Source organism: Heterocephalus glaber, unplaced genomic scaffold, assembly GCF_053883595.1.
Source record: "Heterocephalus glaber isolate CG9 unplaced genomic scaffold, H.glaber_assembly_v1.0 deba00000470, whole genome shotgun sequence".
NCBI classification, from domain to species: domain Eukaryota; kingdom Metazoa; phylum Chordata; class Mammalia; order Rodentia; family Bathyergidae; genus Heterocephalus; species Heterocephalus glaber.
Window position 1 is genome coordinate 9,314,182 of NW_028258145.1, and position 27,370 is coordinate 9,341,551.

The 27,370-nt window shown below is 47.0% G+C and overlaps 1 protein-coding gene across 1 annotated transcript in view; it reads left to right on the forward strand.

Annotated features, from left to right (window-relative positions):
* Mrps9 (mitochondrial ribosomal protein S9) overlaps positions 1 to 3,468 on the forward strand; it is a 54,963-nt gene extending 51,495 nt beyond the window's left edge. The window contains exons 10-11 of the mRNA XM_004844478.3: positions 1,402 to 1,571; positions 3,238 to 3,468. Coding sequence (XP_004844535.2) covers positions 1,402 to 1,571; positions 3,238 to 3,329 — 262 coding nt within the window. The 3' untranslated portion in view covers positions 3,330 to 3,468. The remainder of the gene's footprint in view (positions 1 to 1,401; positions 1,572 to 3,237) is intronic.
* The last annotated feature ends 23,902 nt before the right edge of the window (positions 3,469 to 27,370 follow it).

Sequence of the window (27,370 nt, forward strand, 5' to 3'; positions counted from 1 at the left end):
CAGACTTCTTTAGGATTCTTTCTTACCTGAACCACTCTCGCTCCATTATGCTGAGGTATCTTTAGGAAGAACCTTTAAAAATCCATTTTTCCTGAATTTTAGTCCCTTTCCTTTTAATGTAGGTGTCTGTTAGGGAATCTTACACATTTTAGGAACGGAGACAGATGGGTGTCTAAGCTCCCAAATGGCTCTCTAGAGGCCTGTCCTCTCCCAAGCCCGCCTGCTGTGGATGATGCAGTACCTCCCCATGTGTGCATGTGACAGACCCGTAGATCCCGCCTCGGCTTCTGCCTCCTCTCTGGGAAGGTGCAGTGGTGGAATTAGATTATCAGCCTCTATATTTTCTTTAGTTGTAATATGGCTATTACTTATAACAGTATCATTGTTATAATATGGCTAGTTTTGATTTGGTCACTTTGAAGCTTTCGTCAAAGGGGCAACATAAATTTGTGGGCCTTGCTGTTGTAGGGCTGTCTGCCCTCTTTAGCACTCTTTCGAATGCGGTTTGCTTTGACCTTGAAGCGTCTGTTCAGCCCATCTGCCTGGGGTTGGTTTGCTCTTGGGGTACAAAGAGTAGCACTTAAGATTCCTGCTGTATCTCTCGGCCTAACTGTTGCAGTAAGCCTTATTTTGGGTCTAGAATGCTCTAGTGTCTGACAGAGAGGCAAACACAATATAAATGGGCTTTTCTAAGTAAAACTTCAGCAGAGATGGTAAGGCAAAGTAGCAAAATCAAAGTCCTTGACAAAGATGGTGGTGAGCATCGTACCTGGCACAGAATGGTGTTCAACAAGCACCGCACCACTGTGAGAGCAAAGGCCCAGTGCAGGCTCTGACCCTGAGGCCTGTCTCAACCGTCCGGGGACCAGTCAGGTGGCAGGACCCCTCCTTAGATGGCTGGACCAGGAATGGGCAGGGTGAGGGCAACAGTTAAATGTACTTCACCTTTTTAAAAAATACCCATACCAAGGTGATCATTATCTATTATGCAGCTTCGTCATGGTGTTCTTTATTTGGCTGATCCAAGCGGCACTTGGTGATTGCTTGAGAGGTCCTATTAATTTGATACCTGATTATGGAATTCAGAGAGAGTAGCCAGGTGTTAATGGAGTCCCGACTTCAGGCTTCTCTGTGAGGTTGTTCAGTACCTTGCACAGTTCTCGTAAGATCAAGGGAATTGCAGAGAAGGAGTTCATCATGGTGACCCCATTGCTGAGCTCAGGAGACCCAAGCCTAGTGGCCCTCAGCAGAGCAGCACCCAGGTCCCGATGTCGGCAGGTGTCACAGCCAACTGAGAATCACAGAGAGTGCAGCGCTGGCCCACATTGGTGCAGTGTCCATGGATTCTGAGGCCCCACATCTGGGTAGCACACATAACCACAGTTGTTGTCATTGCTCCAGGGAGCAGCTGATGTTCCCTTTCCACTTCCTTGACCGGCTTGGGAAGCATGATGTGACCTGCACTGTTTCCGGGGGCGGGAGGTCAGCGCAGGCCGGAGCCATCCGCTTGGCTATGGCCAGAGCCCTGTGCAGCTTCGTCAGCGAGGACGAAGTCGAGTGGATGCGGCAAGGTATGTGCCAGGTGGGACGATGGCCAGCCCGAAATGGCAGGAGGATTCAGGGAACCTGCACTGTGCAGCTTAGAGGCTGTGCCTTCCAAGCTCTGGGACCCTAGCAGTGATTTTCAGGCTTGACTGCTGCAGAGCAAATGTGAACAAGAATAAGAAAACACAGGCACTCCAGCAATGAGGACAGAGCCCCACTGTGGCATCCAGGTGGAGGGCCAGGGCAAATTTATGTTGGCCTTGGTCTGATTTAACAAGCACTTAGCTCAGTTGTGTGTGAGACAGACTGGTTTGGTTTTGTCTTTTCACAGAAATTTGCCCTGTTGCCCAGTGATAAAGCACTTCAGGATTTTCCCAAAAGTATTGGAGATTTTCATTTTCTCCACGGTGATGTTTGTTTGGGATCTTTTCCTTTTTCCACTCCTGTGCCCTGTCACCTGGGTGCAAACATACAAGTCCCTTCACAGGGTGAACAGGAGTGTGTTATCACACGTGATAGACCAGGGAGGCTCATGCTGAAGACAGGGAAGAAAGCGCCGTGTGTTCTGCAGGCCAGGCAGCCGGGTCCGAGCTCCTCTCCAGCCAAGGAGGATGGTCCCGGTCCCCAGGTCAGCTGCTGGCTTTCAGCAGAAACACTGCCTGTGGCTTAGATTACTTAACTTTTTAAGCCCCTTAAAAATCTATTTGCTTATAAACAATTTGCCATCCTATGAGATTCTTTATTCTTTGTCTACTTTTAAAAAATAATTTAATAGGACATGACTGAACTATTGTACTAATGTGAGCTACTGTGCATATCTGAAAGTCATAAGCATTATTAGTTAGAATTTAAACAAAAACATAGGTTTTAATTGTGTTTTGCCCAAATATTGCTTTAGCTCATGCATGCTTTTTAAATACAAATAAATGCAAAAGCTTTTTGGATAAACAGTAAGCAATTTCAGCTTCCTTTGCTGTCTGGCTGCTGGGAGACCCCTAAGAGAACACCTACACTGTGTCCCCGGTGAGGAAAGCGCTGGTGTTGGCAGCAGGAGTGGACCGGCGGAAGTTGTGGCCAGCCTCTGTAATTGTGCCAGCCATTCCAGAGCATCCCCACTAGTGCTGGCCTCACATCCGGGTCTCCAGCCTCATCATGGCACTGGCGTGGGGACAGCACACTAAGCGCAGCTCAGCAATCACTGGAATGCTGAGTTGAGTGGCTTCCAGCTTACCCTCCTTCATTCCTCTAGAATAAACCATTTATGCTGAGAATACAACTCTGAGACTCTGAAACAATTCCAGGGAAGGTCATTTTCACACCACCTGAAGGGTCGTGTCTGTGTGCACGAAGACTGTGGCCTGTGGTGTCTGTGTGCTTGCCCTGCCTTGACACACAGTTGCCTGTCCCTGTCTCTTGTTCCTCTGAGCACCTCGCTCTGTGCTGACTGAATCCCCACATGATGAGAAAAGTGGACCTGACTGTCATCGCTGGTGTTTGAGAAATTGGAAATACATCCCAAAAGAACGAAAGTAGACCTGTGTGTCATGAGACTTCCAGTGGCTGGTAGAACCCAGGGTCTGGCAGCTTTCCTCTGGGTCCTCTGGCCGCAGTGCCTGTAGATTGGGTCAGTTCGCATGCTTTGGCTTGGGGCTTCTCTGTCCACAGCTCACACTTGCTTCTCTCTGTGCCCAGCTGGCCTGCTCACCCCCGACCCGAGAGTGCGAGAGCGGAAGAAGCCAGGCCAGGAGGGTGCCCGCAGGAAGTTCACCTGGAAGAAGCGCTGAGCCAGCCCTGCCCTCCACCATGGGTCTACACCGCAGGCCAGCGCCAGGGCAGCACCATCACTTTCAGAGTTGTGAGTGGATATATTTTTAAATGTGACTTTGTAAAAGTTACCATTAAAAAATTAAAAAGTAAAAATATTGCCTTCGTTCTGCTACTTTATATTTAAACATTTTCAAAAACTAGTTGTAGATGCATAATTCATAAAATCTCGGCATATTAGGTGTGAAAGGAGCATTGGGCAAAGCCTCATGGTGGGACCATCTTCTGCAGAGAAGGCCTAGTTTCCAAGGCTGCGCAGTCCATGCCCGATGCTCCCCTGGCCACAAGTTCTGTGTTCCCATCTGGGTTTCTGCCCAAGTTATGACCACATGCTTCTACCGTCACCTGAAAGTGGTCTTTACTGTGCCTGTGTGCAGGCGCTTGATGTCCACCGTGGAGTGGTTTTGGGGGTGTACAGTGAATGTGCCCATCATCTCAGGCACTTCTGCATGTGTGGGAAGAGCTCTCGGCCTCAAGTTCTGAGCTGTGCATTTATACAGCCGTCCTGCGACATGAGACGGGTGATGGTGACAGAGCCCATCCTGCGGCACCCAGTGCATCCCCATCCTCAGCAGCTCTCCAGGGACATCGTCTGTGGCAGCTTCTGCTCAGTCATATTGGTCTAGCCTGTCTGTCAGTGTGTGTAACCTGCCACTCCCACTAGATAAGGGACAAGTGGTTCATGTGTGTGTGTCCACAGAGGCCTTGTAGATGGCCTGTGGTTCCCTACAAGTCTGCCCAGCACTCCCTGAGCTCTTGTGGAACTGCTGTCCAGGTGTGAACAGCACTGGCCTCCCTGCACCATCCGGTCCTCATCTGCAACCTCCACCCTCAGCAAGGAGGGAGGGTAGGGGCTGTTAAGTCCCAGCTCCCTAGACGTGTGGAGGATGCATGTGCTAAACACGAGGTCACACAGGCCATGGGGGATAGAGGGAACCAAGAACATGGGAAGAAAAGCTGAGGTTCCCCCCAGAGGAGTCCACTTGGGTTCTATGGGGTTTAGGAGGTTGGGGGCCACAGTGGGGCATAGGGGTGGGGCTGCCTGGGAGGTTGCACTGCAAAAGACTGGGAGGAAGGTCATCATCATCACAAGGAAGGGAAGTTGGAGCACAGGTCGGTCAGCAGGGAGGGATGTACAGTGGGAAGGAGGCTGCTTCTCAAGTGAAGCAGAGTCCAGAGAAGGAGAGGGCCAGGGAGGAAGCCAGAGCCACACAGCCCGGATGTCAGGACAGCTGAGGGAAGGCCTCAGGAAGGGAGAAGTCCACATCTTTCTTCCCTTGGTGTCTGGACTTGTACTGGGCCCGCAGGAAGCACAGACCCTGGAAACTGCAGGGTGCAGCACCTCTGAGGCTCGGCTTCCTCTGGGCTGATAGGGGTCCTGATTGCACTCACTGCCCCACCATCCGTTGTCCTGCTGAACAGACTTAAAATGCATAGGCACTTGCTCAAGGACACTTAGCCCTAAGTTTGTTGACCACTTAGAAAAACATGAATGGTAGAAGTGTGGGAGTAACGGGACCAGGTGCCTCCATGCCTCAACACCTCCATGATGCAAGGGCCAGGCTGCTCGGGAGCCTCCAGCACTGGGGGCACTCAGCCTCTCACACCCACCAGAGCTGTGGGCAGCATGCCACAAGGCGCAGGCACGCAGGTGTTTATAAGGAAGATCACCGTTCATGTTTGATAAGTGTTGACGTTTAGTAGGAAGACTAAGGCATTTTCCCAAATCAAGCAAGGAATCAAAGCTTACAACACTGAGTGGCATCTTATTTAGTGAAGAACTTAGAAATCCTTACAGAAATTCTTCTTTCTCTAAGCCTGTGGCCAAAAAATTCCCCATACAATAAGTCAGATGTGGCGGTGCACACCTGTAATCCCAGCACTCTGGGAAGCTGAGCCAGGAGGATTAGAAATTGAAGTCCGCCTGGGCAACTTAGCAATAACCTGTCCCAAACTTTCTTGTCTGAAGGAGTGGGGCTAGGTATGTAGCTCAGCCTGGAGGCCCTGGGTTCAATCCCTACTACAAAAACAAAAACAAAGACACCCTACCAAGGTCCCCAGTCCCACAGAACACGCCGAATCAGCCCGCTGCAGACAGGCAGGTCTGTGCACTCCCTACCGAGGTCCTGAGTCATGCAGAAGATGCCGAATCACCCCCCTGCAGACAGGCAGGTCTGCCCACACCCTACCAAGGTCCCCAGTCCCGCGGAACACTCCGAATCAGCCTGCGGCAGACAGGCAGATCTGTGCACGCCCTACCGAGGTCCTGAGTCACACGGAAGACACCGAATCACCCCACTGCAGACAGGCAGCCACCTGATTCCACATTACAAAGACGCAGAGGACACCAGACCACCAGACCAAGGTACTGAGTCCCACTGTTCCCAGCCCAGAGGTAGGGGCTTCTGAGCCGTCGTCCCACTGCTCCTGGTCCAGAGGAAGGGGCTTCCCGGTCACCATCCCTCCCGCTGCTCCCAGCCTAGAGGAAAGGGCTTTTGTGTCACCATCCCTACCACTGCTCCCGGCCCCTGTCCCACCTCACCCACCTCAAAGGAGGTAATCCGTGCAGGCACTAACAGCCCCCCGCCCCAGTCGAAATGAGAAAACACATAAATAAGTCTCAAAACCAGACTTCCAGATCACCTACAGCAACCCCAAAGGGAAATGAGATGGAACACTCTGATACTCAACCACCTGGACCCACTGAACTGGCAACAAAAGGGGGATCTGGAAAAAATGAAATCAGAAATAATTTCTCAGATAACAGGAGAAATTGTGCCCTTAGTGCAAGACATGATTAATAAATCTAGAGAGGAGCTGAGGAACATGATGGAATCCCAACATAAGAAACAAACGGAATCCATAAAATAGATGCAAATAGATTTCCAGGACATGAAAAACTCCATTGAAAGTCTACACAGCAGAATGAGCCAGTGTGAGGACAGAATTTCAGATATAGAAGATAAGATTGCAATTAGTGACCAGGAAAAGAAAAAATGCTTCAAAATTCTAAGGGAACATGAGAAATCAATCCAGCAGCTGCTAGATGATGCAAAGAAGAATAACATAAGACTGATTGGGCTCAATGAAGAAACAGGAGAGAGTGGAGATGACATAAAAAATCTCTTCACAGAAATAATGGCAGAAAACTTCCCAAGCAGGGGAAAAGAGATTGACATACAGATAAGTGAGGCATATAGGACTCCAAATAGCCTTGATCAAAAAAAATCTACACCTAGGCATATAATTGTTAGGATTCCAGAAACACAACAGAAGAACAAAGTTCTCCAAGCAGTCAGAGAAAAGAAACAAATCACATACAAAGGAAAGCCCATCAGAATCACAGCAGACTTCTCAACACAAACCATCAAGGCAAGAAGAGCTTAGAGTGACATATTCCAAGCCCTAAAAGAAAACAACCTCCAACCCAGATGGATGTACCTTGCAAAACTATCTTTCAAAATTGATGGAGAAATAAGATACTTTCATGACAAAGAGCACCTTAAGAACTTCGTGAATACCAAACCAGCACTCCAAAGAATTTTACACAAAAGCCTAGGAACAGACATTGAGGATCACAACCCCAGGAAGCAAAGCAGAATGAACCCATCTGGCATGACAAGAAATTAAATGTAAAGGGGGAGAACCCAACAAAAAGAAAAAGTCATGGCAATGACAAGTCAATACATTTCAGTTATAATCATCAATGTTAATGGTCTCAATTCACCAATCAAAAGAAACAGACTGGCAGAATGGGTCAAGAAGCAAAATCTAACAATATGCTGCATTCAAGAAACCCACTTCATTCAAAAGGAAACTCATAGACTGAAAGTTAAAGGGTGGAAAACAGTACTGCATGCGACAGGAACCTGAAAAAAAGCAGGAGTAGCTAGCCTCTTTGCAGATCAAGTAGATTTCAAACCAACACTGATTAAGAGAGATGAAGAAGGACACTACATCCTTGTAAAGGGAAGAATCCAAGAGGAAGAGATGACAATCATAAATATCTATGCACCAAACACTAGTGCACCCAACTATATAAAACAAATACTAACGGACATGAAAAGTCATATATGCACTAATACAATTGTAGTGGGGGATCTCAACATCCCACTGTCACAAATAGATAGATCAACTAGACTAAAAATAAGTAATGAAATACTAGAACTCAATTGAACTCTTGAACAAATGAACTGAACAGATGTTTACAGAGTGTTCCACCCCACAAAATCAGAATACACATTCTTCTCAGCTGCACATGGGTCATTCTCCAAAACAGACCACATACTCACACATAGAACATGTTTAAGTAAGTGCAAAGGAATGGAAGGTATCCCCTGTATATTATCAGACCATAGTGCGATGAAATTGGAGATCTATAGCAAAAGAAACTCAAAAAATTTCATAAACATGTGGAAATTGAACAACACACTTCTGAATAACCAATGGGTCACAGAGGAAATTAAAGAAGAAATCAGACAGTTCCTTCAATTAAATGACAATGACAATACAACATATCGGAATCTATGGGACACAATGAAAGCAGTCTTACGAGGGAAATTCATAGCAGTGAATACACATATTAGGAAAACAGAACGAGCCCAATTAAACAACCTCATGCTCAACCTCAAGCTTCTAGAAAAAGAAGAGCAGGACAAACCCAAAGCTCACACAAGGGAGGAAATTATAAAGATCAGAGGAGAAATCAATGCAATGGAGACTAAGAGAATGATACAAAAAAAATCAATGAAGCCAAGAGTTGGTTCTTCAAAAGAATCAACAAAATTGACAAACCTTTAGTCACCCTTGTCAGAAAAAGGAAAAAAAAGGCCCAAATCCATGCAATTAGGAATGAAAAGGGTGAAATGACAACAGACCCAGCAGAAATCCAGAGGATCATCAATACCTACTTCCAGAACCTATACCCCAATAAGATGGACAACACAGAAGAAATGGACAGATTCCTAGATACATATGAATTACCAAATTTGAACGAAGAAGACCTAAAAGTTCTAAACAACCCAATATCAACCAATGAAATTGAAAATGTAATTAAAAACTTATCAACTAAGAAAAGCCTGGGCCCTGATGGCTTCACTGCTGAATTCTACAAGACATTTAGAGAGGAACTGCTGCCGCTACTGTTTAAACTCTTCAATGAAATTGAAAGGGAAACAATACTCCCAAATTCATTCCTGGAAGCAAGCATCACCTTGATCCCCAAAGCAGAGAAAGACCCAACTGAAAAAGAGAACTATAGGCCAATCTCACTAATGAACATAGATGCAAAAATCCTTAATAAGATAATGGCAAACAGAATGCAGAAGATCATCAAGGAGATCATACACCCTGATCAAGTGGGATTCATCCCAGGGATGCAGGGATGGTTCAATATATGCAAATCAATCAATGTAATACACTATATCAATAGAGCCAAGGACAAAAACCATATGATTATCTCCATAGACACAGAAAAAGCATTTGACAAAATCCAACATGCATTTATGATAAAAACCCTACAAAAAAATTGGAATAGATGGTCTCTACCTCAAACTGATAGAAGCCATCTATGAAAAACCAACAGCCAATATCATACTAAATGGTCAAAAACTGAAATCCTTCACACTCAAATCAGGAACAAGACAAGGATGTCCACTATCACCACTCTTGTTCAATATAGTTCTGGAAACATTAGCCACAGCAATTAGACAAGAGAAAGAAATAAAAGGAATAAAGATAGGTAATGAAGAAGTCAAATTGTCATTATGTGCAGATGACATGATACTCTATATAGAAGACCCCAAGAACTCCACCAAAAGTCTTCCAGACTTAATAACCAAATTCAGTCAAGTAGCTGGTTACAAGGTCAACACAAAAAAATCAATAGCTTTCCTCTACACCAATGACAGACTCACTGAGAGAGAAATAGGGCAAATAATTCTTTTCACAATAGCATCCAAAAAACTGAAATACCTAGGAATCATCCTAATGAAAGAAATCAAAGACCTCTTCTCTGAAAACTATGGCACTCTGAAAAGAGAGATTGAAGATGATATCAGAAAATGGACAGACATCCCCTGCTCCTGGGTAGGAAGTGAAATATAATACAGTGAAAATGGCCATACTTCCAAAACTGCTATATAGATTTAATGCAATTCCAATTGAGATCCCACCAGCATACTTCACAGACCTCGAGAAAACAATCCAAAAATTCATTTGGAGCAAGAAGAGGCCCAGAATAGCAAAAGCAATTCTAGGTAACAGAGACATGGCAGGGGGTATCACAATCCCCAACATGCAAGTATACTACAAAGCTACTGTGATAAAAACAGCATGGTACTGGCAAAGAAACAGACCTGAGGACCAGTGGAACAGATTAGAAGATGCAGAAACAATGCCAGACACACTCAGCCATCTCATCTTTGACAAAGGAGCCAAACACCCTCACTGGAGGAAAGATAGCCTCTTTAATAAATGGTGCTGGAAAAATTGGGCTTCAACTTGCCAAAGATTAAAACTAGACCTGTATCTCTCACCATGCACTAAACTAAAATCAAAATGGATTAAAGATCTAAATATTAAAATAGAAACTCTGAACCAGTTGGAACAGAGGTTAGGTAGAACCCTTGAAGACATCGGTGTAGGAAAAGATTTTATGAACAAAACCTCAGTTACCTGTGAACTAGCACAAACAATCAACAAATAGGATCTCTTCTTCTTAAAAGGCTTCTGCACAGCAAGAGAAACCACCAGCAGTGTGAAGAGACAACCCACAATGTGGGAAAAAATCTTCACCTGCTCTTCCTCAGACAAAGGTCTACTATCTCGAATCTATAAAGAACTTAAAAAGATCAGACCTCCCAAATTTAAAGACCCAATCCGAAAATGGGCATCTGAAATGAATAGACATTTCTCAGACAAAGAAGTAAAAGCAGCAAATAAATACATGAAAAAATGTTCAACATCACTGGTCATTCAAGAGATGCAAATGAAAACAACGCTGAGATTCCACTTCACTCCAGAAAGAATGGCTGCTATCATGAAATCAACCAATAACAAATGCTGGCGGGGCTGTGGGGAAAGAGGAACCCTGCTCCCCTGCTGGTGGGAGTGTAGACTGGTGCAACCACTGTGCAAATCAGTATGGAGATACCTCAAAGAACTAGGACTGGAAATCCCATTTGACCCCGCTATTCCACTGCTGGGGATCTTCCCCAAAGAATTAAAAGAATCATACCACAGTGATATATGTGCACCCATGTTCATAGCAGCACAGTTTGTAATAGCTAAAACTTGGAAACAGCCCAAATGCCCATCAACTGGAGACTGGATAAAGAAAATGTGGTTTTTTTATAAAATGGAGTACTACTCAGCCATAAAAAATGAGAAATTAGACATTTATAGCTAAGTGGATGCACATTGAGGCAATACTCTTAAGTGAAATAAATAGGACTCACATGTGTAAATACCAAATGGTTTCTCTGGTGTGAGAAACTGAAAGTGTAAATAAGGATGAAATATATAATAGGTAATGTGAAATAGGAAGAAAAGGGGCAAAGGGGAAGGAAGTGGGAGGTCTAGGGGAAAGGATAGAAGGGAATGGGATTAATATGAGAAAATGGAAAAATAGGAACAAAATCTTTGTAAATAGGGAGGACTGGAGGGGTTGAAGGGAGGGCTGGGAAAGGTTGAAAAATAAGAACCAAGAGAGACTATGTAAAGGTGCAAATTTCCAATGATGAATGTCATTATATTGTATACCTAAAATGTACCAATGATTAGAATGAATAGTTGATAATGCAAAATAGGAAGAAAAGGTCCAAAGGGGTAGGGGTAGTGGGAGGGGCAGGGGAAAGGAAAGAAGGGAAAGGAAAAAATGATGAGAAATGGAAAAAATGGAAATAAAATCTTTGTAAATAGGGAAGGGTGGAGGGCGTGAAGGGAGGGCTAGGAATGGGGAAAACATAAGAATCAAGATGCATTATGTAAAGGTACAATTCCCAATGAGAAATGTAAATGTGTTGTATACCTACAATGTACCAATAAAAGAATTTAATACAAAACAAAAACAAAAACAAAAAAAACCAGACAATAAACCCACCACTAAAAGTTGAAAATAATTTTGACCACCAACCTATAAAAACTACTGAACCTCAGTACTGTGACCAAAGCCCACCAACATGTTTTTCTGATTGTTAACCTGATTGTTAGCTGCCTGGGGGACTAAAGCACACACTGGGTTGTGTCTGGGTGTGACTTGGAGGTGGGACCTTGGGAACTGTAATGGCCCCTGCATTCCCTGTGCTCTACTTCTGGGCCACCATGAAGTGAACAGTTTTGCGCCACCATTCCCTTCCACCATAATGTTCCTGCTTCATCAGCCAACCATGGACTCATCCATTTGAAACCATGAGCCAAACAAAACAAACCTCCTCCTTTAAATTGTGTGTATCAGGGTTTTGTCCCAGTCACAGGAAAGCTGACTATCATTTTCACAGAAAATATAAATGACTACTGAGGCTCAAAATGTCAAAAAAATATTTTAAAGGGGGCCAGCGATTTAGCTCAGTGGTTCCACCACCTGCCTTGCAAGTGTAAGGTTCCGAGTTTGATCCCTGGTACCAAAAAAAAAATTTTTTTTAAGGAATTCAAGTCATAGAACTACATTACTTTTCCTCCAACACAGGTCAGTAGTCTTTTAACTAAATATCAATTAATGTGAAATCCAAAAAAGGAGGACCTGTAGCTCGATTTTACTATTTCATTAGCATTGGAGGAAACTTAAACACCATGACTTTTATGCAGTGTAGCCCCGTGCTGACCATGCTCCTGCCTCTGACATCTTGATCCTCCCAGGGCTGGCCACACCCCACAGTGGGTAACTGCGGGCATCACCCTCCACGGCACCCCAGCCAGAACCCACACCCCCTGGAGTCACTCCAGGCACCATATCAACACAAGGCACACACCTGCACCCCGGGGGCCCTGCGTCACTTGAGGCTTCCAAGCCCAAGCCTGGCCTGCTGCACCCCTCCTGATCTGTGACCTCTCTGGACCTGAACATAGTGACACCTATGCTTTTAAACAAAGCCTCCATCTTCACTTCCTGTTGCTCAGGTAGTAGAACAGCGATCCAGAGTGTGGCTTTTCTGTTATCCTCTTTTATTTGATTTTCATCCATTGAACATTTCTTTGCCACAGTTAGAAACATGGGCTAGACAAGCTCCTTCTGGTAGTTGCTTTTCAAAGGAAGGGAGAAGCCCCCTTTATTAGCATGGCACTGAACCAGACCTGTTTTGCCCGCTGTATGGGATAGCAGTCACTGAAATCATGTGCTTTGCCATGAGCCAGATGTGGAGACGGAAGTCCGGGGTGCAGATCTGCCTCCCTGAGGACAGTTTGGGATACTTGCAGGGTCAAGGAGCAGGGATTCAGTGCCTGGGGAAAGGAGACGCACTGAAGCAGATAGTGGTCTTCGAATGTACAGTCAAGCTTCCCGGCTTTTCCCTGAAAATGGCAGTGTCCTCGTTGTTGGAAGGAAGAGATTTGGGCCCCTGAAGTAACCTGCCAGGGGACACCTGTGCAGACCCAGGTAGAGTTGGAGCTTTCAACAAAGTGGCTTCCACATCCTTGTGAAAAACCCTAGCCATTTGTCATGATCATCCTGATTCACAGGACAGAGGTGTCACCCACAGCAGAGCTCATGGGAGGCAGATGACTTACTGCCTGGCCTGCGACCTGCCAAGGGCTCAGAGTCACAGAGCAGAAGGCACACAGGGCTGGTGGGTGAGAGGAGCTGAGCCCCAGGTCAGCAGGCTGGGAACTGTCCTCCCATGGGTCTTGCAGACAGGGCTCCTCCTCCTTTGGTGGCCACATTCTCAGGAATGGTCACATTCTCAAGGACGGTGCTCAGGCCTCCGAGATGCTTCTTAGCATGAAGGACAGGCCCCGAAGAAGAGTGGGGGACACCCAGCAAGGCTCAACTTTAATGCTGCTTCTCATTCAGTGGCTGCTCCTTATGCTGTAACAGAAGTTAGGACCACTTTGGAATTTTGTGAAAACGGCAGGAGAATTTGAGACTTACTCCCTTTTCATTTTCTGAAGACTTGATTGTATTTCTCCTGAGGAAGATTGAAACCTCTCCAGGGAGCCGGCCTCCCAGAGTGAGGTCTTCCTCTCCCGGTCAGGAACAGAGATTCATGCCGACTGTCCATGGCCGCGTCTCACCCCCTCACACCTTCTGCCCCAAGCCTGCATTGTTACTCTGGGGGTCATTGGTTCCCACACAGCGTCCCCCTCCCACCGAGCTGAATTCCTGTCTCATAATTTCCAAACATGGCTGCTTGGCAGTGAGAGAGGAAATGGTAGAGGGAGGTAGTTTTCCTTTGTGGTGTTTAATAAGTAAAATAAAGGAAGCCAAACAGCAGGGCCATCTTGGTTATAGCTGCAGAAGCCCAGCCATCTTTCAGCTGGGAGAGGGAATGTCGGGGAAGCTCTGGGGACCCCTTGTTCCTCAGAGTCCTGAAGAGCCTCCTGTGGGCAGGGCTGCAGAGTCTGAGTCTCCAGAGCTGGGAGAAGGGATGATTCCCTGACCAGGTGCAACCTCATCCTGAAGGTGCCAGGTTGCACAGACTGCTGTGCATCCCACCCCTGGTTGTTCCTAGGTCGTCTTGCAGTAGAAGGCATCATTTGAGGCTTGTAGGTTGTGGTCTGAATCCTCAGCTACGGTTGATGGAGGGTCTCGACCAAACTTCTGTCTCCCTACCTGCTTCCCACACCCTCCTGCCAGCCACCCAGGGGGCTGAGCCCCAACACATCCCACTGCACCTTGGCCCCTCACTCCGCCTGGGCTCTGGCCCACATTCTCACCCCACCCACCCCTCTTCTGTGCTCCCTGATGGCCCATCTGGGCACAGTCACATCCACACTCCTTCCTGCTGGCTTTGAGCCCAGCCAAGGCAGGGGACACTCTCCCCTCATGTCCTGCCCCAGCCTGGACACAAGCAAGGCTCAGAAGCAAGCATTTGCCTGCCACTTGGAAGGCATCACACTCACTCCACAAAGTGCTCCCTATCGAGAGGACTTAATAGGCCTAGTACTTTATGTTTCAGCAAAGATTAAAGCAAACCATGGTCAGGCCAGTATAAGGACACACAGTAACTGGGAGATGCTTCCAATACAAACCAAGCAGCAAGGTTCTCCCACCCACACTTGAACCTCTCCCTGGCCAGTCTGAGCCGTGTTCTGGGATAGGCCAACCAGTGCGGATGCCTGGGGCTGTGCTGAGAGGCTGGTCAGACTTCACTGGGACAGGAAAGAGCCCTGCTGGATGGAGACGATCACCAGGTGGTACCGGGCTTCGAGGGCGCTCCTTCCCCCTCTCCCAGCTCTGCACTTCACAAGCACTGAGGCAGGTGGCTCAGATGGGGGACAGGGTTCCTCTGATCCAGGGCTCCCCACTATATGAGGCTGTGTGTTCCCTGATCACCCAGAAAGCACTCATCAATCACTGCTGCGTACAGCTTGGCCACGCTCAGGGTGTTCCGGGAGCAGGCTGAAGGTCTGGCCCTTAGGAGGCTCACATCCCAACAGGGGAAGCAAACGTCACATGTCACACATTACTTGTCTAGGAAACTAACTTAAGCCACGTAGTTTACTCAGTGTTCCATACCCAGAAGGGCCAGGACACCAGGGAAAGAGAAAGAGGTGGGGCTGGAGGAGAAACTGAAACTTACACGGGACCAGAGGCAGCCCGTGGTGGAGCCAGGCAGGGCAGAGATGCGGGGGCTGCCTGGGAGCCAGCCACACACAACACTGGGTCCCAGGGCGCTGGGCGCAGGGCTCGGCCTTGGCCAAGACCATGTGGAAGAGCAGGAGAGGCCTCTGAAAGATGTGGAGGTGCTGCTGCAGGGGGCAGTGCAGAAGCAGCAAGAGCAGGAAGCAGGCCAGTGAGAATCAGGTGACCGTGCAATGGATCACGGTGCTGGATTTTGAAAGGTAGATCTATTTGAAAGCCAATTCCCATATCCAGTGGCAGTGACTCTTGATTTAGCTGAAGTGTCTCTTACCCCTCCTGGCTGCTCCATCCGGATTACCAATAACCACCAGGGTAACTTGCATCACAGCTCGCCAGCCACCTAACCCTGAGAGGAGGGAAGCCTGAATTAGTAATGAGGGTGAAGATACATGAGGAGGAGTGGAGGGACATTCTCGTTATGGTCTCCACCACGCATCCACCTGTGGGCCCTGGAGGCCACCCTGCCCAGGTACCCAGGACCCTGGAGAGAAGGCCCAAGAACATGCATTCCCACCCAATCCCAGCCGTGGCCGATGCTGCTGGCCAAGGGCCGCTTGTTGACAACCACACTCTCGGCAATCTCAGGGTAGAACAGCATCATACACGTCTCAGGTGGAGGGGAATTCCAGGGCATTTCACCCAGCTGTTGTGAGCCAAATGTATTCCCAGGCAGGCAACACAAACAGCAGAGCAGTGTGCAGTGAAACAAATACGGTTTTAGCTCAGCCCACATTTTAATGAATATTGTGAATTTGGATTTTGGGTCTCACTGGTGTGCAGCCTCTAGCACATGCCCCACACCCCCTTTCACAGATCAGGAAGCTAGGGTTACTCTAATTGCTTTAAAAATATTCAGTCTTTGGTTCGGCCTGCTGGTAAGATCAAATACTGACCAGCTGAATAGAGTGCCTGAATTGTGTTGGGATGGTGATTTATTTGAAGGGAAAGCAGCAAATAGTTACTTGGACTGTGCTATGTGGCTGCAGTCAGCTTCTAAGATACATGTGGATACAGATAGCTCTAGATGGTGAGCTTACAGATCATTTTTATTTTCTTCCTGGCTGTATGGTTAGATTTAACTTATTATTTCTCTTTCTCTTTTTGTGCTGAGCGTTGAGTCCAGGGCCTTTGCCCTGAGCAACACCCTTAGTCCCTTTTTTATTTAACAGGCAGGATCTCATTAATTCCCTAAACTGCCCAGTCTGGGCTTGAATTGAACTCTCCATCCTCCTGCCTCATTTGCCCAGAATGCTGGGATGACAGGCATGCACCATGATTCCCCACTATGGTTAGAACTTTAAAAGCCTGTTCATAATTTTTGTATGGTTTGAATTTCAGAAGCTCACTTATAACCTTTGAGAGGAAAGAATATAGCCCTCCCCCTTACCTGAGGTTTCACTTTTCACAGTTTCAGTTACCAGAGGTCAGCTGTGGCCCAAAAATATTAAATGAAAATCCCCAAAATAAAGAGTTCCCGAGTTTTAAGTTGTATGCCTTTCTGAGCAGCATGGTGAAACCTCACACCAAACCGCCAGGTCCTGTCTGGTACCTCACCCTCTCAGGAGTGCGCACCGTCCTACCGCCTCCCCACTAGTTACCCAGAGGCATCGCGGTTCCCAGAGTGCCCAGCGGTATGACAGCGCTGTGTCCACGGAATGCTTCCTTTAGTCAGTGATGGCCCTGGCATGGAAGAGGTGTGGTGCTGGCAGTTTGCACTTGCCAACAAGGAGCAGTACATGTGAAAAGATGAAAGTGAGATGCTTTGAGAGATCACATTCCTGCAACTTTTAGTGCAGCATGTTGTTACAGTTGTTCTGTGTGTCACTGTTAATCTCTTCATGTGCCTCCTTTACAGTTTAAACTTCGTGGTGAGTATGTGTCCACAGGAGCGAGTGTTGGATGAAAGGTGCAGTGCAATCCGTGGTTTCCAGCATCTGCGCGGCCAGGCAGCATAACCTGTGGATGAGGGGGCGCACTGCTCACTTCCTTCCCCTGCGAAATGAGATCTCTAACCCGCAATACCCGCATTTAACCACAAGGTGGAGCAGTGCACAACCGAATAAGCAACTGGAAGCAGAGCGGGGAGGAAGATTTCTGTCCCTGAATTAATCTGCGTGACTCATGTGCATTTTAATGCTTCTTGAGAACACCAGGCATATTAATTATCTTTTCAAATCATCCATTGCAGATGAATTTCTAAATTCTGATTTATTTTTCTTATGCTTACATTTGAACCTATAATTATCTCACCTATTAAATGGATTCCTTTCAATGAAAGAGGTAAATTATTAGAGAAGACGAGAAGCCACCGTCAGGAACCTTAGCTCGTGCCAGTAAGGGAAACTCACCAGTGGGCATCTGGGACCCACGGTCTCCATCCTGAGCCATCCTGTGTCCAGTACAGAATGACGACAGCTGGGCTTGAAGTGACTGCTTCAAAACGTACATTCGCCATCAATGTTTTGAAACATGAATAAGCTCCCTACATGTTAGTGTGCCAATAAGAGAGAAAACAGAGGGAACAACTCAAAATAGACGAAGACAAAGATTAAGAGACTAAGACTGAAGAACAGAGCTTACTACTTCGGTCCCTCGGGATCGGAGGGAGAGGAACGTGGGAACCTGCAGTGTTCGGCCCCGCCAAACAGCTCTCCCGCCCACCTCCTGCGCACTGCCCCCCCCCACCACGCTGGGTTGGAAATGGAGTTAAAAGTTTAGCCAATGCCTTTTTTCTTTTCTTCCCTTCTCTCTCTACTCCCCTCCTTTCCTCCTTCTTTTTTTTTTTTTTTTTTTTTTGCCTTTCATTCCTTTTTCTGTTTTTGCAAACCAGATAACTTCATCTCCAAATTTTCCTAGTAAATACCTGTCTCTGATTTTTAAACTTCTATCATTTCTTTATTGTGAATATTCAAGGTGCTGCTTCAGTTGTTTTGAAACGTCCACTGCATCACCGTGAACCGCAGTCCCCTACCGCAATAGCACCAGACTCACTCCTAGCACCTGTGACTTTGCCTGCCTCACCCTCTCCTTCCCACTACTTCCCAGCCTTCTAGAGCCACCAGTTGCCTTATCATCTACGAGAGCAACTCCCACCTGCCACTGTGAGTGGGATTGTGCGATGCTTGTCCCGTGCCTGGCTCATCCACTTACCACACTGGTCTCCCATACACCCAGATGGTCTCTATTATCATCCAGCCCCCATCCTTCTATGAGTGACCATGGCTGCAGGGAGGAGACCTCCCTTCTATCAACACTCAAATCTCAGCCTCGGATGCCAGGAGATTCTAGAGGAATTGCTGCACCACAGAAAATCCATCTTATTCATCCTCAGTATTCACAGAGTACAAAAGGTATACATTCAGTGCTGTCCCATTTGAAGTCGGGTAACAGCTAATAAGATACAAGGCTACTTAGTCATTGCCCTAACCTGAACTGTAGCATTAGGATTCTAAATGAGAGTAGCAGGTGGAGAGAGAAAAATCGCCCATAACTTTACCTTCTCCATGCTGGTAATTATTAGGGATTCTCTTGCAGTGTACTTCTTTGTGAAGGCATAGTTCACATAGTTCCCATTAGAGTATGCACCAATTCTAAAACCAATTTTCCACTTACAATCATAATCATGTTTTTGTGTAGCTATAAGCTTTATAATTACAGTTTTAATGACCTCATAATACCCTATCCATTGAGCATATGTTCCATAATTTACTGAACTGGTTTCCATACCGTTACCCACATGTGCTTTGTAAAAATAATACTGTAAATAATGCGCCATTAAGCATGTTTGTGCATATCCATTTTTTTAATTTATCCTTAGGCTATGTCAATGAAATTCACTAGAAAAGAATTCAAGAAAAAGAGAGGCTTTATTGAAAAAGAAAGAAGGAAAGAAAAAAGCTTGCAAACCTTCAAGATGAAAACCTTTCCTTGGTAGTGCAACCCAGAGTAACCAAGGGAGGTCAGGCACACAACAATTCCTGCCCCCCCCCCAGGAGGGGAGAGCAAGTGTGCAAAATCCTTATTGGTCATTATGTAAATGAGGGAGACGATGGCCCATGTCTGATTGGGTGACATTTACATGTGTCTGTAGGCCAGAGCCCATTGGTCAGGTTCTGGCCTGTTTATCTTGGCAGGTGAAGCAGGAACGAGCCCTCTGGATGCAGAGCTCAGAGCCCTGTGTGACCCACTATCAGCCCTTGACCACTCAGAACCCTTCTTGGACACTGAGTTTAAACTTCACAGCTAAATTCCTAACACCAGGCTTATCAAGTCCCTGGGCACCAACCATGACTTTCCTGACAAATGACTTTCCAGAGGTCTTTGCCATTTCCAGCAGAGTCCCAGCCTCTGAACACGCACCTGCGTGTTCCTGTCCTGCAGGCTACCTGCTGCACCTGGCCATGCCCCTCCATCTGGGAACACTCAGGACCCCATCAACCTCTAGCAGGCTGCTACTGAGCCCCCTACTGTCCCTGGGCACACTTCCCAGGACTCCCCCACAGAGGTAGAAGTGTGGAAGCATCAGAATAAAAATGGAGTCACTTGTGTCAACCCTAACAACAGAGAGAAAACAGAAGAAGGGGTTCTGACCACAGTTGCACTATAGTAACTATCACAGAGACTTCCAAAGCCACAGCCTCGCACAGTGGCTACACAACCCCACTCAGAAGGTAGTTCCAGGGGGACATCTGCCCAGCCACTGCCTCGCTACCTCAGAGCGATGGCACCCTGGCTATTATCTCTGCAGCCTAGGGTCAAAATATCTGTAAGATCGACACCCACTCATGCGCCAATCTTCTGCGTGCCTCCATGCAGATGACTGGCTCCTGCGTCCACCTCTTCCACAGTGTTCTTCCTAAGGTCAGCCAGGAAGTGCACTGCACAAGTCAGTGGACACCTTCGCTTCCATCTCAGCTGGTGTCACCAAGGCAGGGGGACACCCTTCTTCTGGAAACTTTCCCTCCTCAGTAGCCACATCCTTTAACCCCCTCATTATTTCCTTCTCAGGCCCAGCCCTAACCATTGTGCTCTCCAGAATCAGAGCACAGCTGGGTGAGCAATGTTGGGAGGGGCAAGGCTTTGGGATCCTCTCACACTGTCCTATCAGTGCTCCAGTGCTCCTGACCAGGGTCTCAAGCCACAGCTTTGCAGAGTGGGGCTCCTGTCACACACCCTGCTGTAGCCCATCTCTGTGTGTGCGTGTGTGTGTGTGTGTGTGTGTGTGTGTGTGTGTGTGTGTGTGTGTGTTTTGAGACAAGCTCTTGCTTTGAGTTCAGGCTGACTTTGAACTTACTCTGTAGCCCAGACTGGCCTCCCCCTTGTAAACCTGCTTCAGCCTCCAGGATGCTGGGATTAAAAGTGTGCACTGCTATACCCAGTAAGACCCTTAATCTTGATCTGTCAGCTTCATTGGATTAAGAAACACCTGGCAGATTGGTAAAGCATGCTCCTGGGTGGCCTGGGTGGGTCACAGAGGTGTAGCCTTGGGGTTTGTGTCCGGTCCCTGGCCCTTCCTCTCTGGCGCTGCTCCCCTGCCCCGTTTCCTGGATGTCATGAACTGAGCAGCTCTGCTCCACCACACCCTTCTGCCATGTTGCTCCTGGGAACCGGAGCCAAATTAACCTCTCCTCCTCTAGGTTGTGAGTGTCGGGTACAGAGCCCCAAAAATGAGACTGCTGATGGATACACCAGATATCCACCTGAATGTTCCATAGACCTTCACCCATACCAGGTGACGCACGTTCTCAGTGAGTGCCCCATCTCTGCCTCTGGTCAACTTCCAATCCACCCATCAGCCCAGGGCCCTTCTCATGTTCATAGCTACAACTGGAGCTCATCTACCCCTGACAGCATCAAAATCTCAGCTCTGCACCCTCAGGTCTATCCTGACTTCTCCCCGATCTCCTCAACTCCTATCTAGATTACACCTGTCATTCACTCATGCCTTGTTGTCCCCAACGACAGGTGATGTGGCCGGGCAAGCGTGGGGGCCCTGCAGGCTCCAGGCTCTGCCTTCTGTGGCCTGTGGTCAAGACCTCTCCAGCTTCTTCCTGTCTCCACTGAGAGGCTCTCATGAAAGGAGGAGGCAAGGGCAGCTGGTGCTTCTGAGGAGCAGGCTGAGGACAGGTTGTGGGGAGCCCTAGACTTCCCGAGAATATACCATATGCTGGCTGCCCTGTGCATCCTTCTCACCTTCTGCAGCACTATGGAGAGCTGGTGGTTCTTTCTCATTATTTTATATTCTAGTTATGACTGCATGTTAATTAACAGAATGGATTCCACTACGACATTGTCATGCGCATATATGCTATACTTTGATCATATCCACCCCACCCCTTCCACAGCTCCTTCCCCTTCCCCAGCAGTTCCTCTTCTACTTTCATGTCCTCTCTTCACTGTTAGACTCCACATGTTGGAGAAGTCATGTGCTATTTTCTGAATCTGGCTTATTTCACTTACCATGATGGTCTCCAGTTCCATTCATTTTCCTGCCGGTGACCTGATTTCATTCCTCTTTATGGCTGGGTAGTACTCCAATGTGGTATAACACCACCATTCCTGAGAGGCACCCAGGCTGATTCCATACCTTGGCCGTTGGGAGTTGTGCCACAATCAGCATGGGAATGCAGCTATCTCTCTACAGTGCTGACGTGAATCCCTCTGGGTGTGTGCCCAGGAGTGCAGAGAGCTGGGTCCTATCGTAGCTTTAGATTTTGAGAAACCTCTGTACTGATTGCCACAGTGGCTGCACTAATTTACATTCCTACCCAAGCAGGAAATGTTTGTACGGGAGTTTTCCAGTCACTCTCCAGTTCATAACCCTTCAGTCTGAACAGATTTTTTAAAATATATTTTTAATTGATGATGATGACTGCACAATTGTGCATATTTAGATGGTATGGTGTGATAACAAATACCTGCGTGTAACGTGCAATGACAAAATCAAGGTAATTAGCATCCCCATCTCAAACATTTATCATTGCTTTGAGTTGGAAAACTTCATTCAGACTTTTCATTTATTGTGACATATAGAATAAATTACTGTAAAGCATAGTCACTATAAGGTACCATGAAAGCCAATATTTATTCCTTCCACCTAATTGCACTTCAGGCACCATTATTTTATTATCTCACCTCCTCCCCTGCAGGAGACTGCAATATTGGCTATGCTCAAAGCAGGCTGTAAGCAGTGCAGGCTGTGAAAAGTTAACCCCATAATTGGCTTGTTTTGAGAAACGAGTCCAGCCAAAGCCTGCCTGCCGAGGTCAGAGTAACTTGTACCCAAATTCCATTCCCACAACAAAAACCTTCTTACTGGAAGGACAGTGATCATATTACAACCATATATTTTGTCTATTCTGTTTCTAATTTGAAAATGCTTTGTCTTGTCCTTTATGAGGCTTGTTTACATTAATTTCCATAGAAACCCCATGATTGCATGTCCTCAATGTAGTCCACCTTTATCCTAATTGATTACTAATAAAAATAAGTGGCTTGGACTGGCCAGGGCCTTTGCCGGTTGTGCCAGCTTGGTCATCCTGGTGCCCTACTTTCTGTCTCTCTTAGTCCTTTGAGTTTTCTTTCTCAGGCCTGCATCATACACTGAGCAGGAGACTGGAGCTTACTGCAGAGATTTCCAGTAAATTCAGGGGTCCCCAGTACTCCCCTATCTCACTCCCCATTTCCTGTTCTCTAGTGGCTAATAGTCTATGCTCTACTATCATGAGGTCAGCTTTTTTAGCTGTCACATACAAGTGAGAACATGCACTGTTTGTCTGTTTGACAAACATAATGTCAGACAGACATTACGTTTACCTCACTTAGCATAATGTCTTCTTGTTCCATCCACATTGCTACCTACACCAAGATTTGTACACACACGTGTGCATACACAAGCATATGCACACATCACACTTTCTTTATCCGTTGCTCTTTAAACATTCATCTGTTAGTGGACATCTTGGTTGATTCCATACATTGGCTCAGATGATGCTACAGTGAACTTGAGAGTTCAGGCATCTTTGATCCACTGATTCTTCCTTCCCATTGTGGAATGGATGGATTTTAAGGTAGTTCTATGTTTTGTTATTTGAGGAACCTCCATACTGTTTTTTATAATGGCTGTGCTAATTTAGACTACCACCAACACTATATAAGAGCACCCCTTTCTACAACATTGGTTTTTTGTCTTTTTTTTTGTACAGGGATTGAACTCAGAACCTTGCACTTGGGAGACAGGTATGGTGCCACTGAGGTAAATCCCCAGCCCTTGTCTTTTTGATTATAACCATTTCACTAGCGTGAGCTATCCCATTGTGACTGTGATTTGCATTTCCCCAGTGGTGTGTGATATTGAGCATTTCTTTTCATATACTTGTTGGCTATTCATATATCTTCTTTTGAGAAATGTCTGTTCAGATTATTTACTTTTCTTAAACATTTTATCTTTTTTTTCACAGTGCTGGAGATTGAACATAGGGCCCTGCACATATTAGGCAAGTTTTCTATCATGGAGCCAAATCCCGAGCCCTGTCCCTGCTTTTTTTCAGTACTGGAAATTGAACTCAAGGCCTTCAAACTGACCTACATCACAAGACCTTTCATTTATTTATTTATTTATTTATTTTTTAAACAGGGTCTCAACGTTTCTAAGCTACCCAGGCTGAGACGAAACTTTTGATCCTCCTGAGTTTCTGGAATTACAGTCATGTTCCCCTGCATCTGGCCCTGTCCATTTTATAAATTGGATTTTTTTTCTGTTGGGTTTTCGTGTTCCTTGTATTTTGGGACACTCATCCTTTGTTGAATAAATGCTTGCAAATTTTCTCCCATTCTGAAGGTTGTCTCTGCTCTACTGGTTGTTTCTTTTGCTGTGCAGAAGCTTCTTAGTTTAACAAAACCACAATGTGTCTATTTTTACTTTTGTGCTTGTGAAGTCTTACACCAAAACCCACTGCTTATTCTGATGGCTTGAAGTGCCTCCCCTGAATTTTCTTCTAGTAGTCTTATACTTAGATCTTTGATCCATTTTGAGTCATTTGGGTATGCGGGGAGAAACAGGGTCTGATTCATTCTTCTGCATATGGGGAGTGTCCAGTTTCCCAGGCACGTTTACTAAAGAGACTGAACAGGTATTTTAGACCCATGTTCTGGGCAACGCTGTCCACTGTCACCAAAGGCGAGGCAGCCCAGATAGCCACTGTGGAGGAGTGGACAGACCATGAGAGGGGATTGTCCAGCCTGGGCAGGGAAGGAGATCTGACACTGCTGCTACACTGTGGGCTTCAAGGAAATTGTGCTGAGGGGAGCCCGTCACCAAAGGACAAACAATGTGAGTCACTAGTAAGAGGGACACGGAGGGGACAGTTCATAGGAACAGGAAGCAGAATGGTGTTTGTCAGAGCTGGGGTGGGGAAGAGGTTCTTATTTAGGGGCACAGAGCTTTGGGGAGATGAAAACATTCATGGTGGCGATGGCTGCACAACAATGAATGTGCTCAATGCCACAGAACCATACACTTAAAGTGGCTAAAAGAGTACATTTGTGTATTTTTACTAAAAAAAGTCTTCAACATTTCTGCATTGCCTACAGAGCCACCCAGGTGCTGAAGGCCTCGAGGATCTGACTCAGCTCTTATTTATTTATTGAGACAGATTCACAATGCCCTGTCTCCCAACTGCAACTACGCAGCACTGTGTCTTTTCTGGGCCACAAATGTGCTCAGTGCTTCACGTCTGCCCCACTCTCCCCTGTCCCCAGGCCCGACCCTTCTCCCCCATGGGACAGGGGCAGGGACAGGTTCCACAGCCACCTCCCCCAGGAAGCTTCCCTGACACAGCCCTCGCCGAGTAAGGCCGAGCTCCCTGTGGCTCGACACACATGTGCCCTGTGCATTTTCACACCAGAGAGTGCTGTTGCTTGTACCTGTGTCCCTTGTGTGACTGCTCATGGTCATCTCTGCCCCGGCCCAGTCCAGGATGGGGCTAAAGAACCCATGCACATTTGGCAAATGAGATGGAGAAACAAAGCCTCTCCCAGGGCGACAATCATGGCAGATGGAGGGCAGTTACGTGCCTGTCCCGTTGTCCCCTTAGCTGTGGCCAGTGGCAGACTTCATTTCTCTGTCTGTGCATCATGACAGTCACCCTCTAGACATCCTGACTGTCCTGAGCGGGCCGCAGCCCACAGCATTGGCTGTTAGCACCTTTCTGACAGCCAGGGCCTCTGCACAGCCGTCCCTGGTCACCTCCACATCAGAAGGCTGCTTTAGATGCAGCTGTCTGGAGGGAGGATGAGGCAACAGTGCCAAGCCTGGGTCATCTGATTTCCTCAGAGCTGCTGTCTTGCCAGACCTGTGTCTGTTGGAAACGGTCAGGGCCGTTCCTCGAGGTCAGCGGAGAGCAGAGACACTGAAGAGCTTCCACGAGAGGAGGACCAGCATCAGTTCTGACCCAAGCATTGTGTCCCTGGACACCTGGGCCTGCACAGAACCTCAGCACAGCTTCCTGTGTGACAAGGACAGTGCCGGCAGTCTCACTTCACCCTCCCTGCTCCCTGAAGAAAGCAGCTCTCTTTCCTGTCTCCAACTCCACTCTCCTGCACAAGTAGGAAGCGAAACTTAAAACCTTTTTATTAGTACATGTTTGCAGCACATTATGTTTACATTGACCCCAGGGTAAAGTACAAGCACTAAACGCATCTTAATTCTTTTTATTACTTGTCCTCCACCCCGCCTCACCCCTCTGTCTCTAGATCTCCTTCCTATTTGCAAAAGATCTGTCTCTTTGTTTCCTATTGCCTATCTTCTGTTTTGTTTTTTAAAAATTATTTATACTTATACTTTGGGTTCCTCATACAAGAGAAATTATGTGACATTTAAGCATATGAGTTTGATTTATTTCACTTAACACTATGGTCTCAAGGTGCATCCATTTTCCTACAAATGACTCGAGTTTATTTTTCGTTATGGCAGAGCAGTGCTCCATCGTGTATAAATACCGTATTTTCTTTATCCATACATCTGTTAATGGATACATAGGCCAAGAAGCAAAACTCTTACACTAGAAATTACAACATCAGATTGGGTGAATTTCAACTAAAAGTCATTTGTGGTTGGAAGTGTTTGTACAAGTGAGACATTTGTATCTGGATCACCAAAATCCTGCCTCCAGTCTCTGACACTGAAAAGGATGAGGAAGATTCCATTCGGACACTGGGTTTTACAGAATGGGTGGAGCTATCTCAGCTGTAAAACAGCCTCTATTCCTGCTGGGCTTCACAGACTTTTGGAGGTATGTTTTCATGCTGCCTCTAATTCCTCCTTTGCATGGAGCCAGGGCAGAGGGCTCATGAGCATCTGCCTCCACCCTTCACTTACCCTGCTCTGATCATGGGCTGTGGTCAGGTGAGTAAACACATCCTCGCACACAGACTGCGACTGGGTGACTTGGAGCCAGCAAAACCATGCCGAGCATGTGGTGTCCTGCTTTTCCTGTGTAGCCCGGGATCCAGAGCGCTGTCCCAGGCTGGCCAGAACCTCACAGGACAGAGCAAGCTGTGCACTGTGGGGTTGGGAATTCGAGTTCCTTGCTCCCAGATGAGAAATGGGCCATGGATCTGCCCAAGGATGCACTGAAAGCTGGCTTTCTGCCTCCAACCTGGAGCTCCTGTACTACAATGTGAAACGGGGACTTTGTGACCAACATGTCCCCAGCCAGCAACAGGACCAGATATGGACGTGCAGAGGCCATGGGCCTTGAGCCATGCAGCGCCCCTGGGCTGAGACCCTACCCAGACCTCAAGGCCCCATGGACAAACTTGCTACTTTGTTCAGCTGGTCACATAGCCTGTGTCTCCATCCACACTTTCAGCTGCAGGCAAAGTAGCCTGAGCCTGGGTCTGAACAGCTTGGTCTGAGTCCTAACTGTGCCACCCATTTGCCTGATATTGAGCAGGTGGTTTGTTTTCTTGTGCCTTATTTTCTTTACTTGTAAAATGGGCTGAACAGTGCATGAAAATGCTGAAACCACTACCTGCAACAGGAGAAGTCGTGTAGTCTTTGACGCAGCTTTAAACTGGGGGAGAACCCCCCCTTGGCCCATTCTGGAAGGAGGCACAGGCTGGTCTGTGTGCAGCCCTTCTCCCACCATCCTCAGCATGGCCCAGCAGCAGTGACAATGACAGCATCCTGTGACAGCCCAGAGG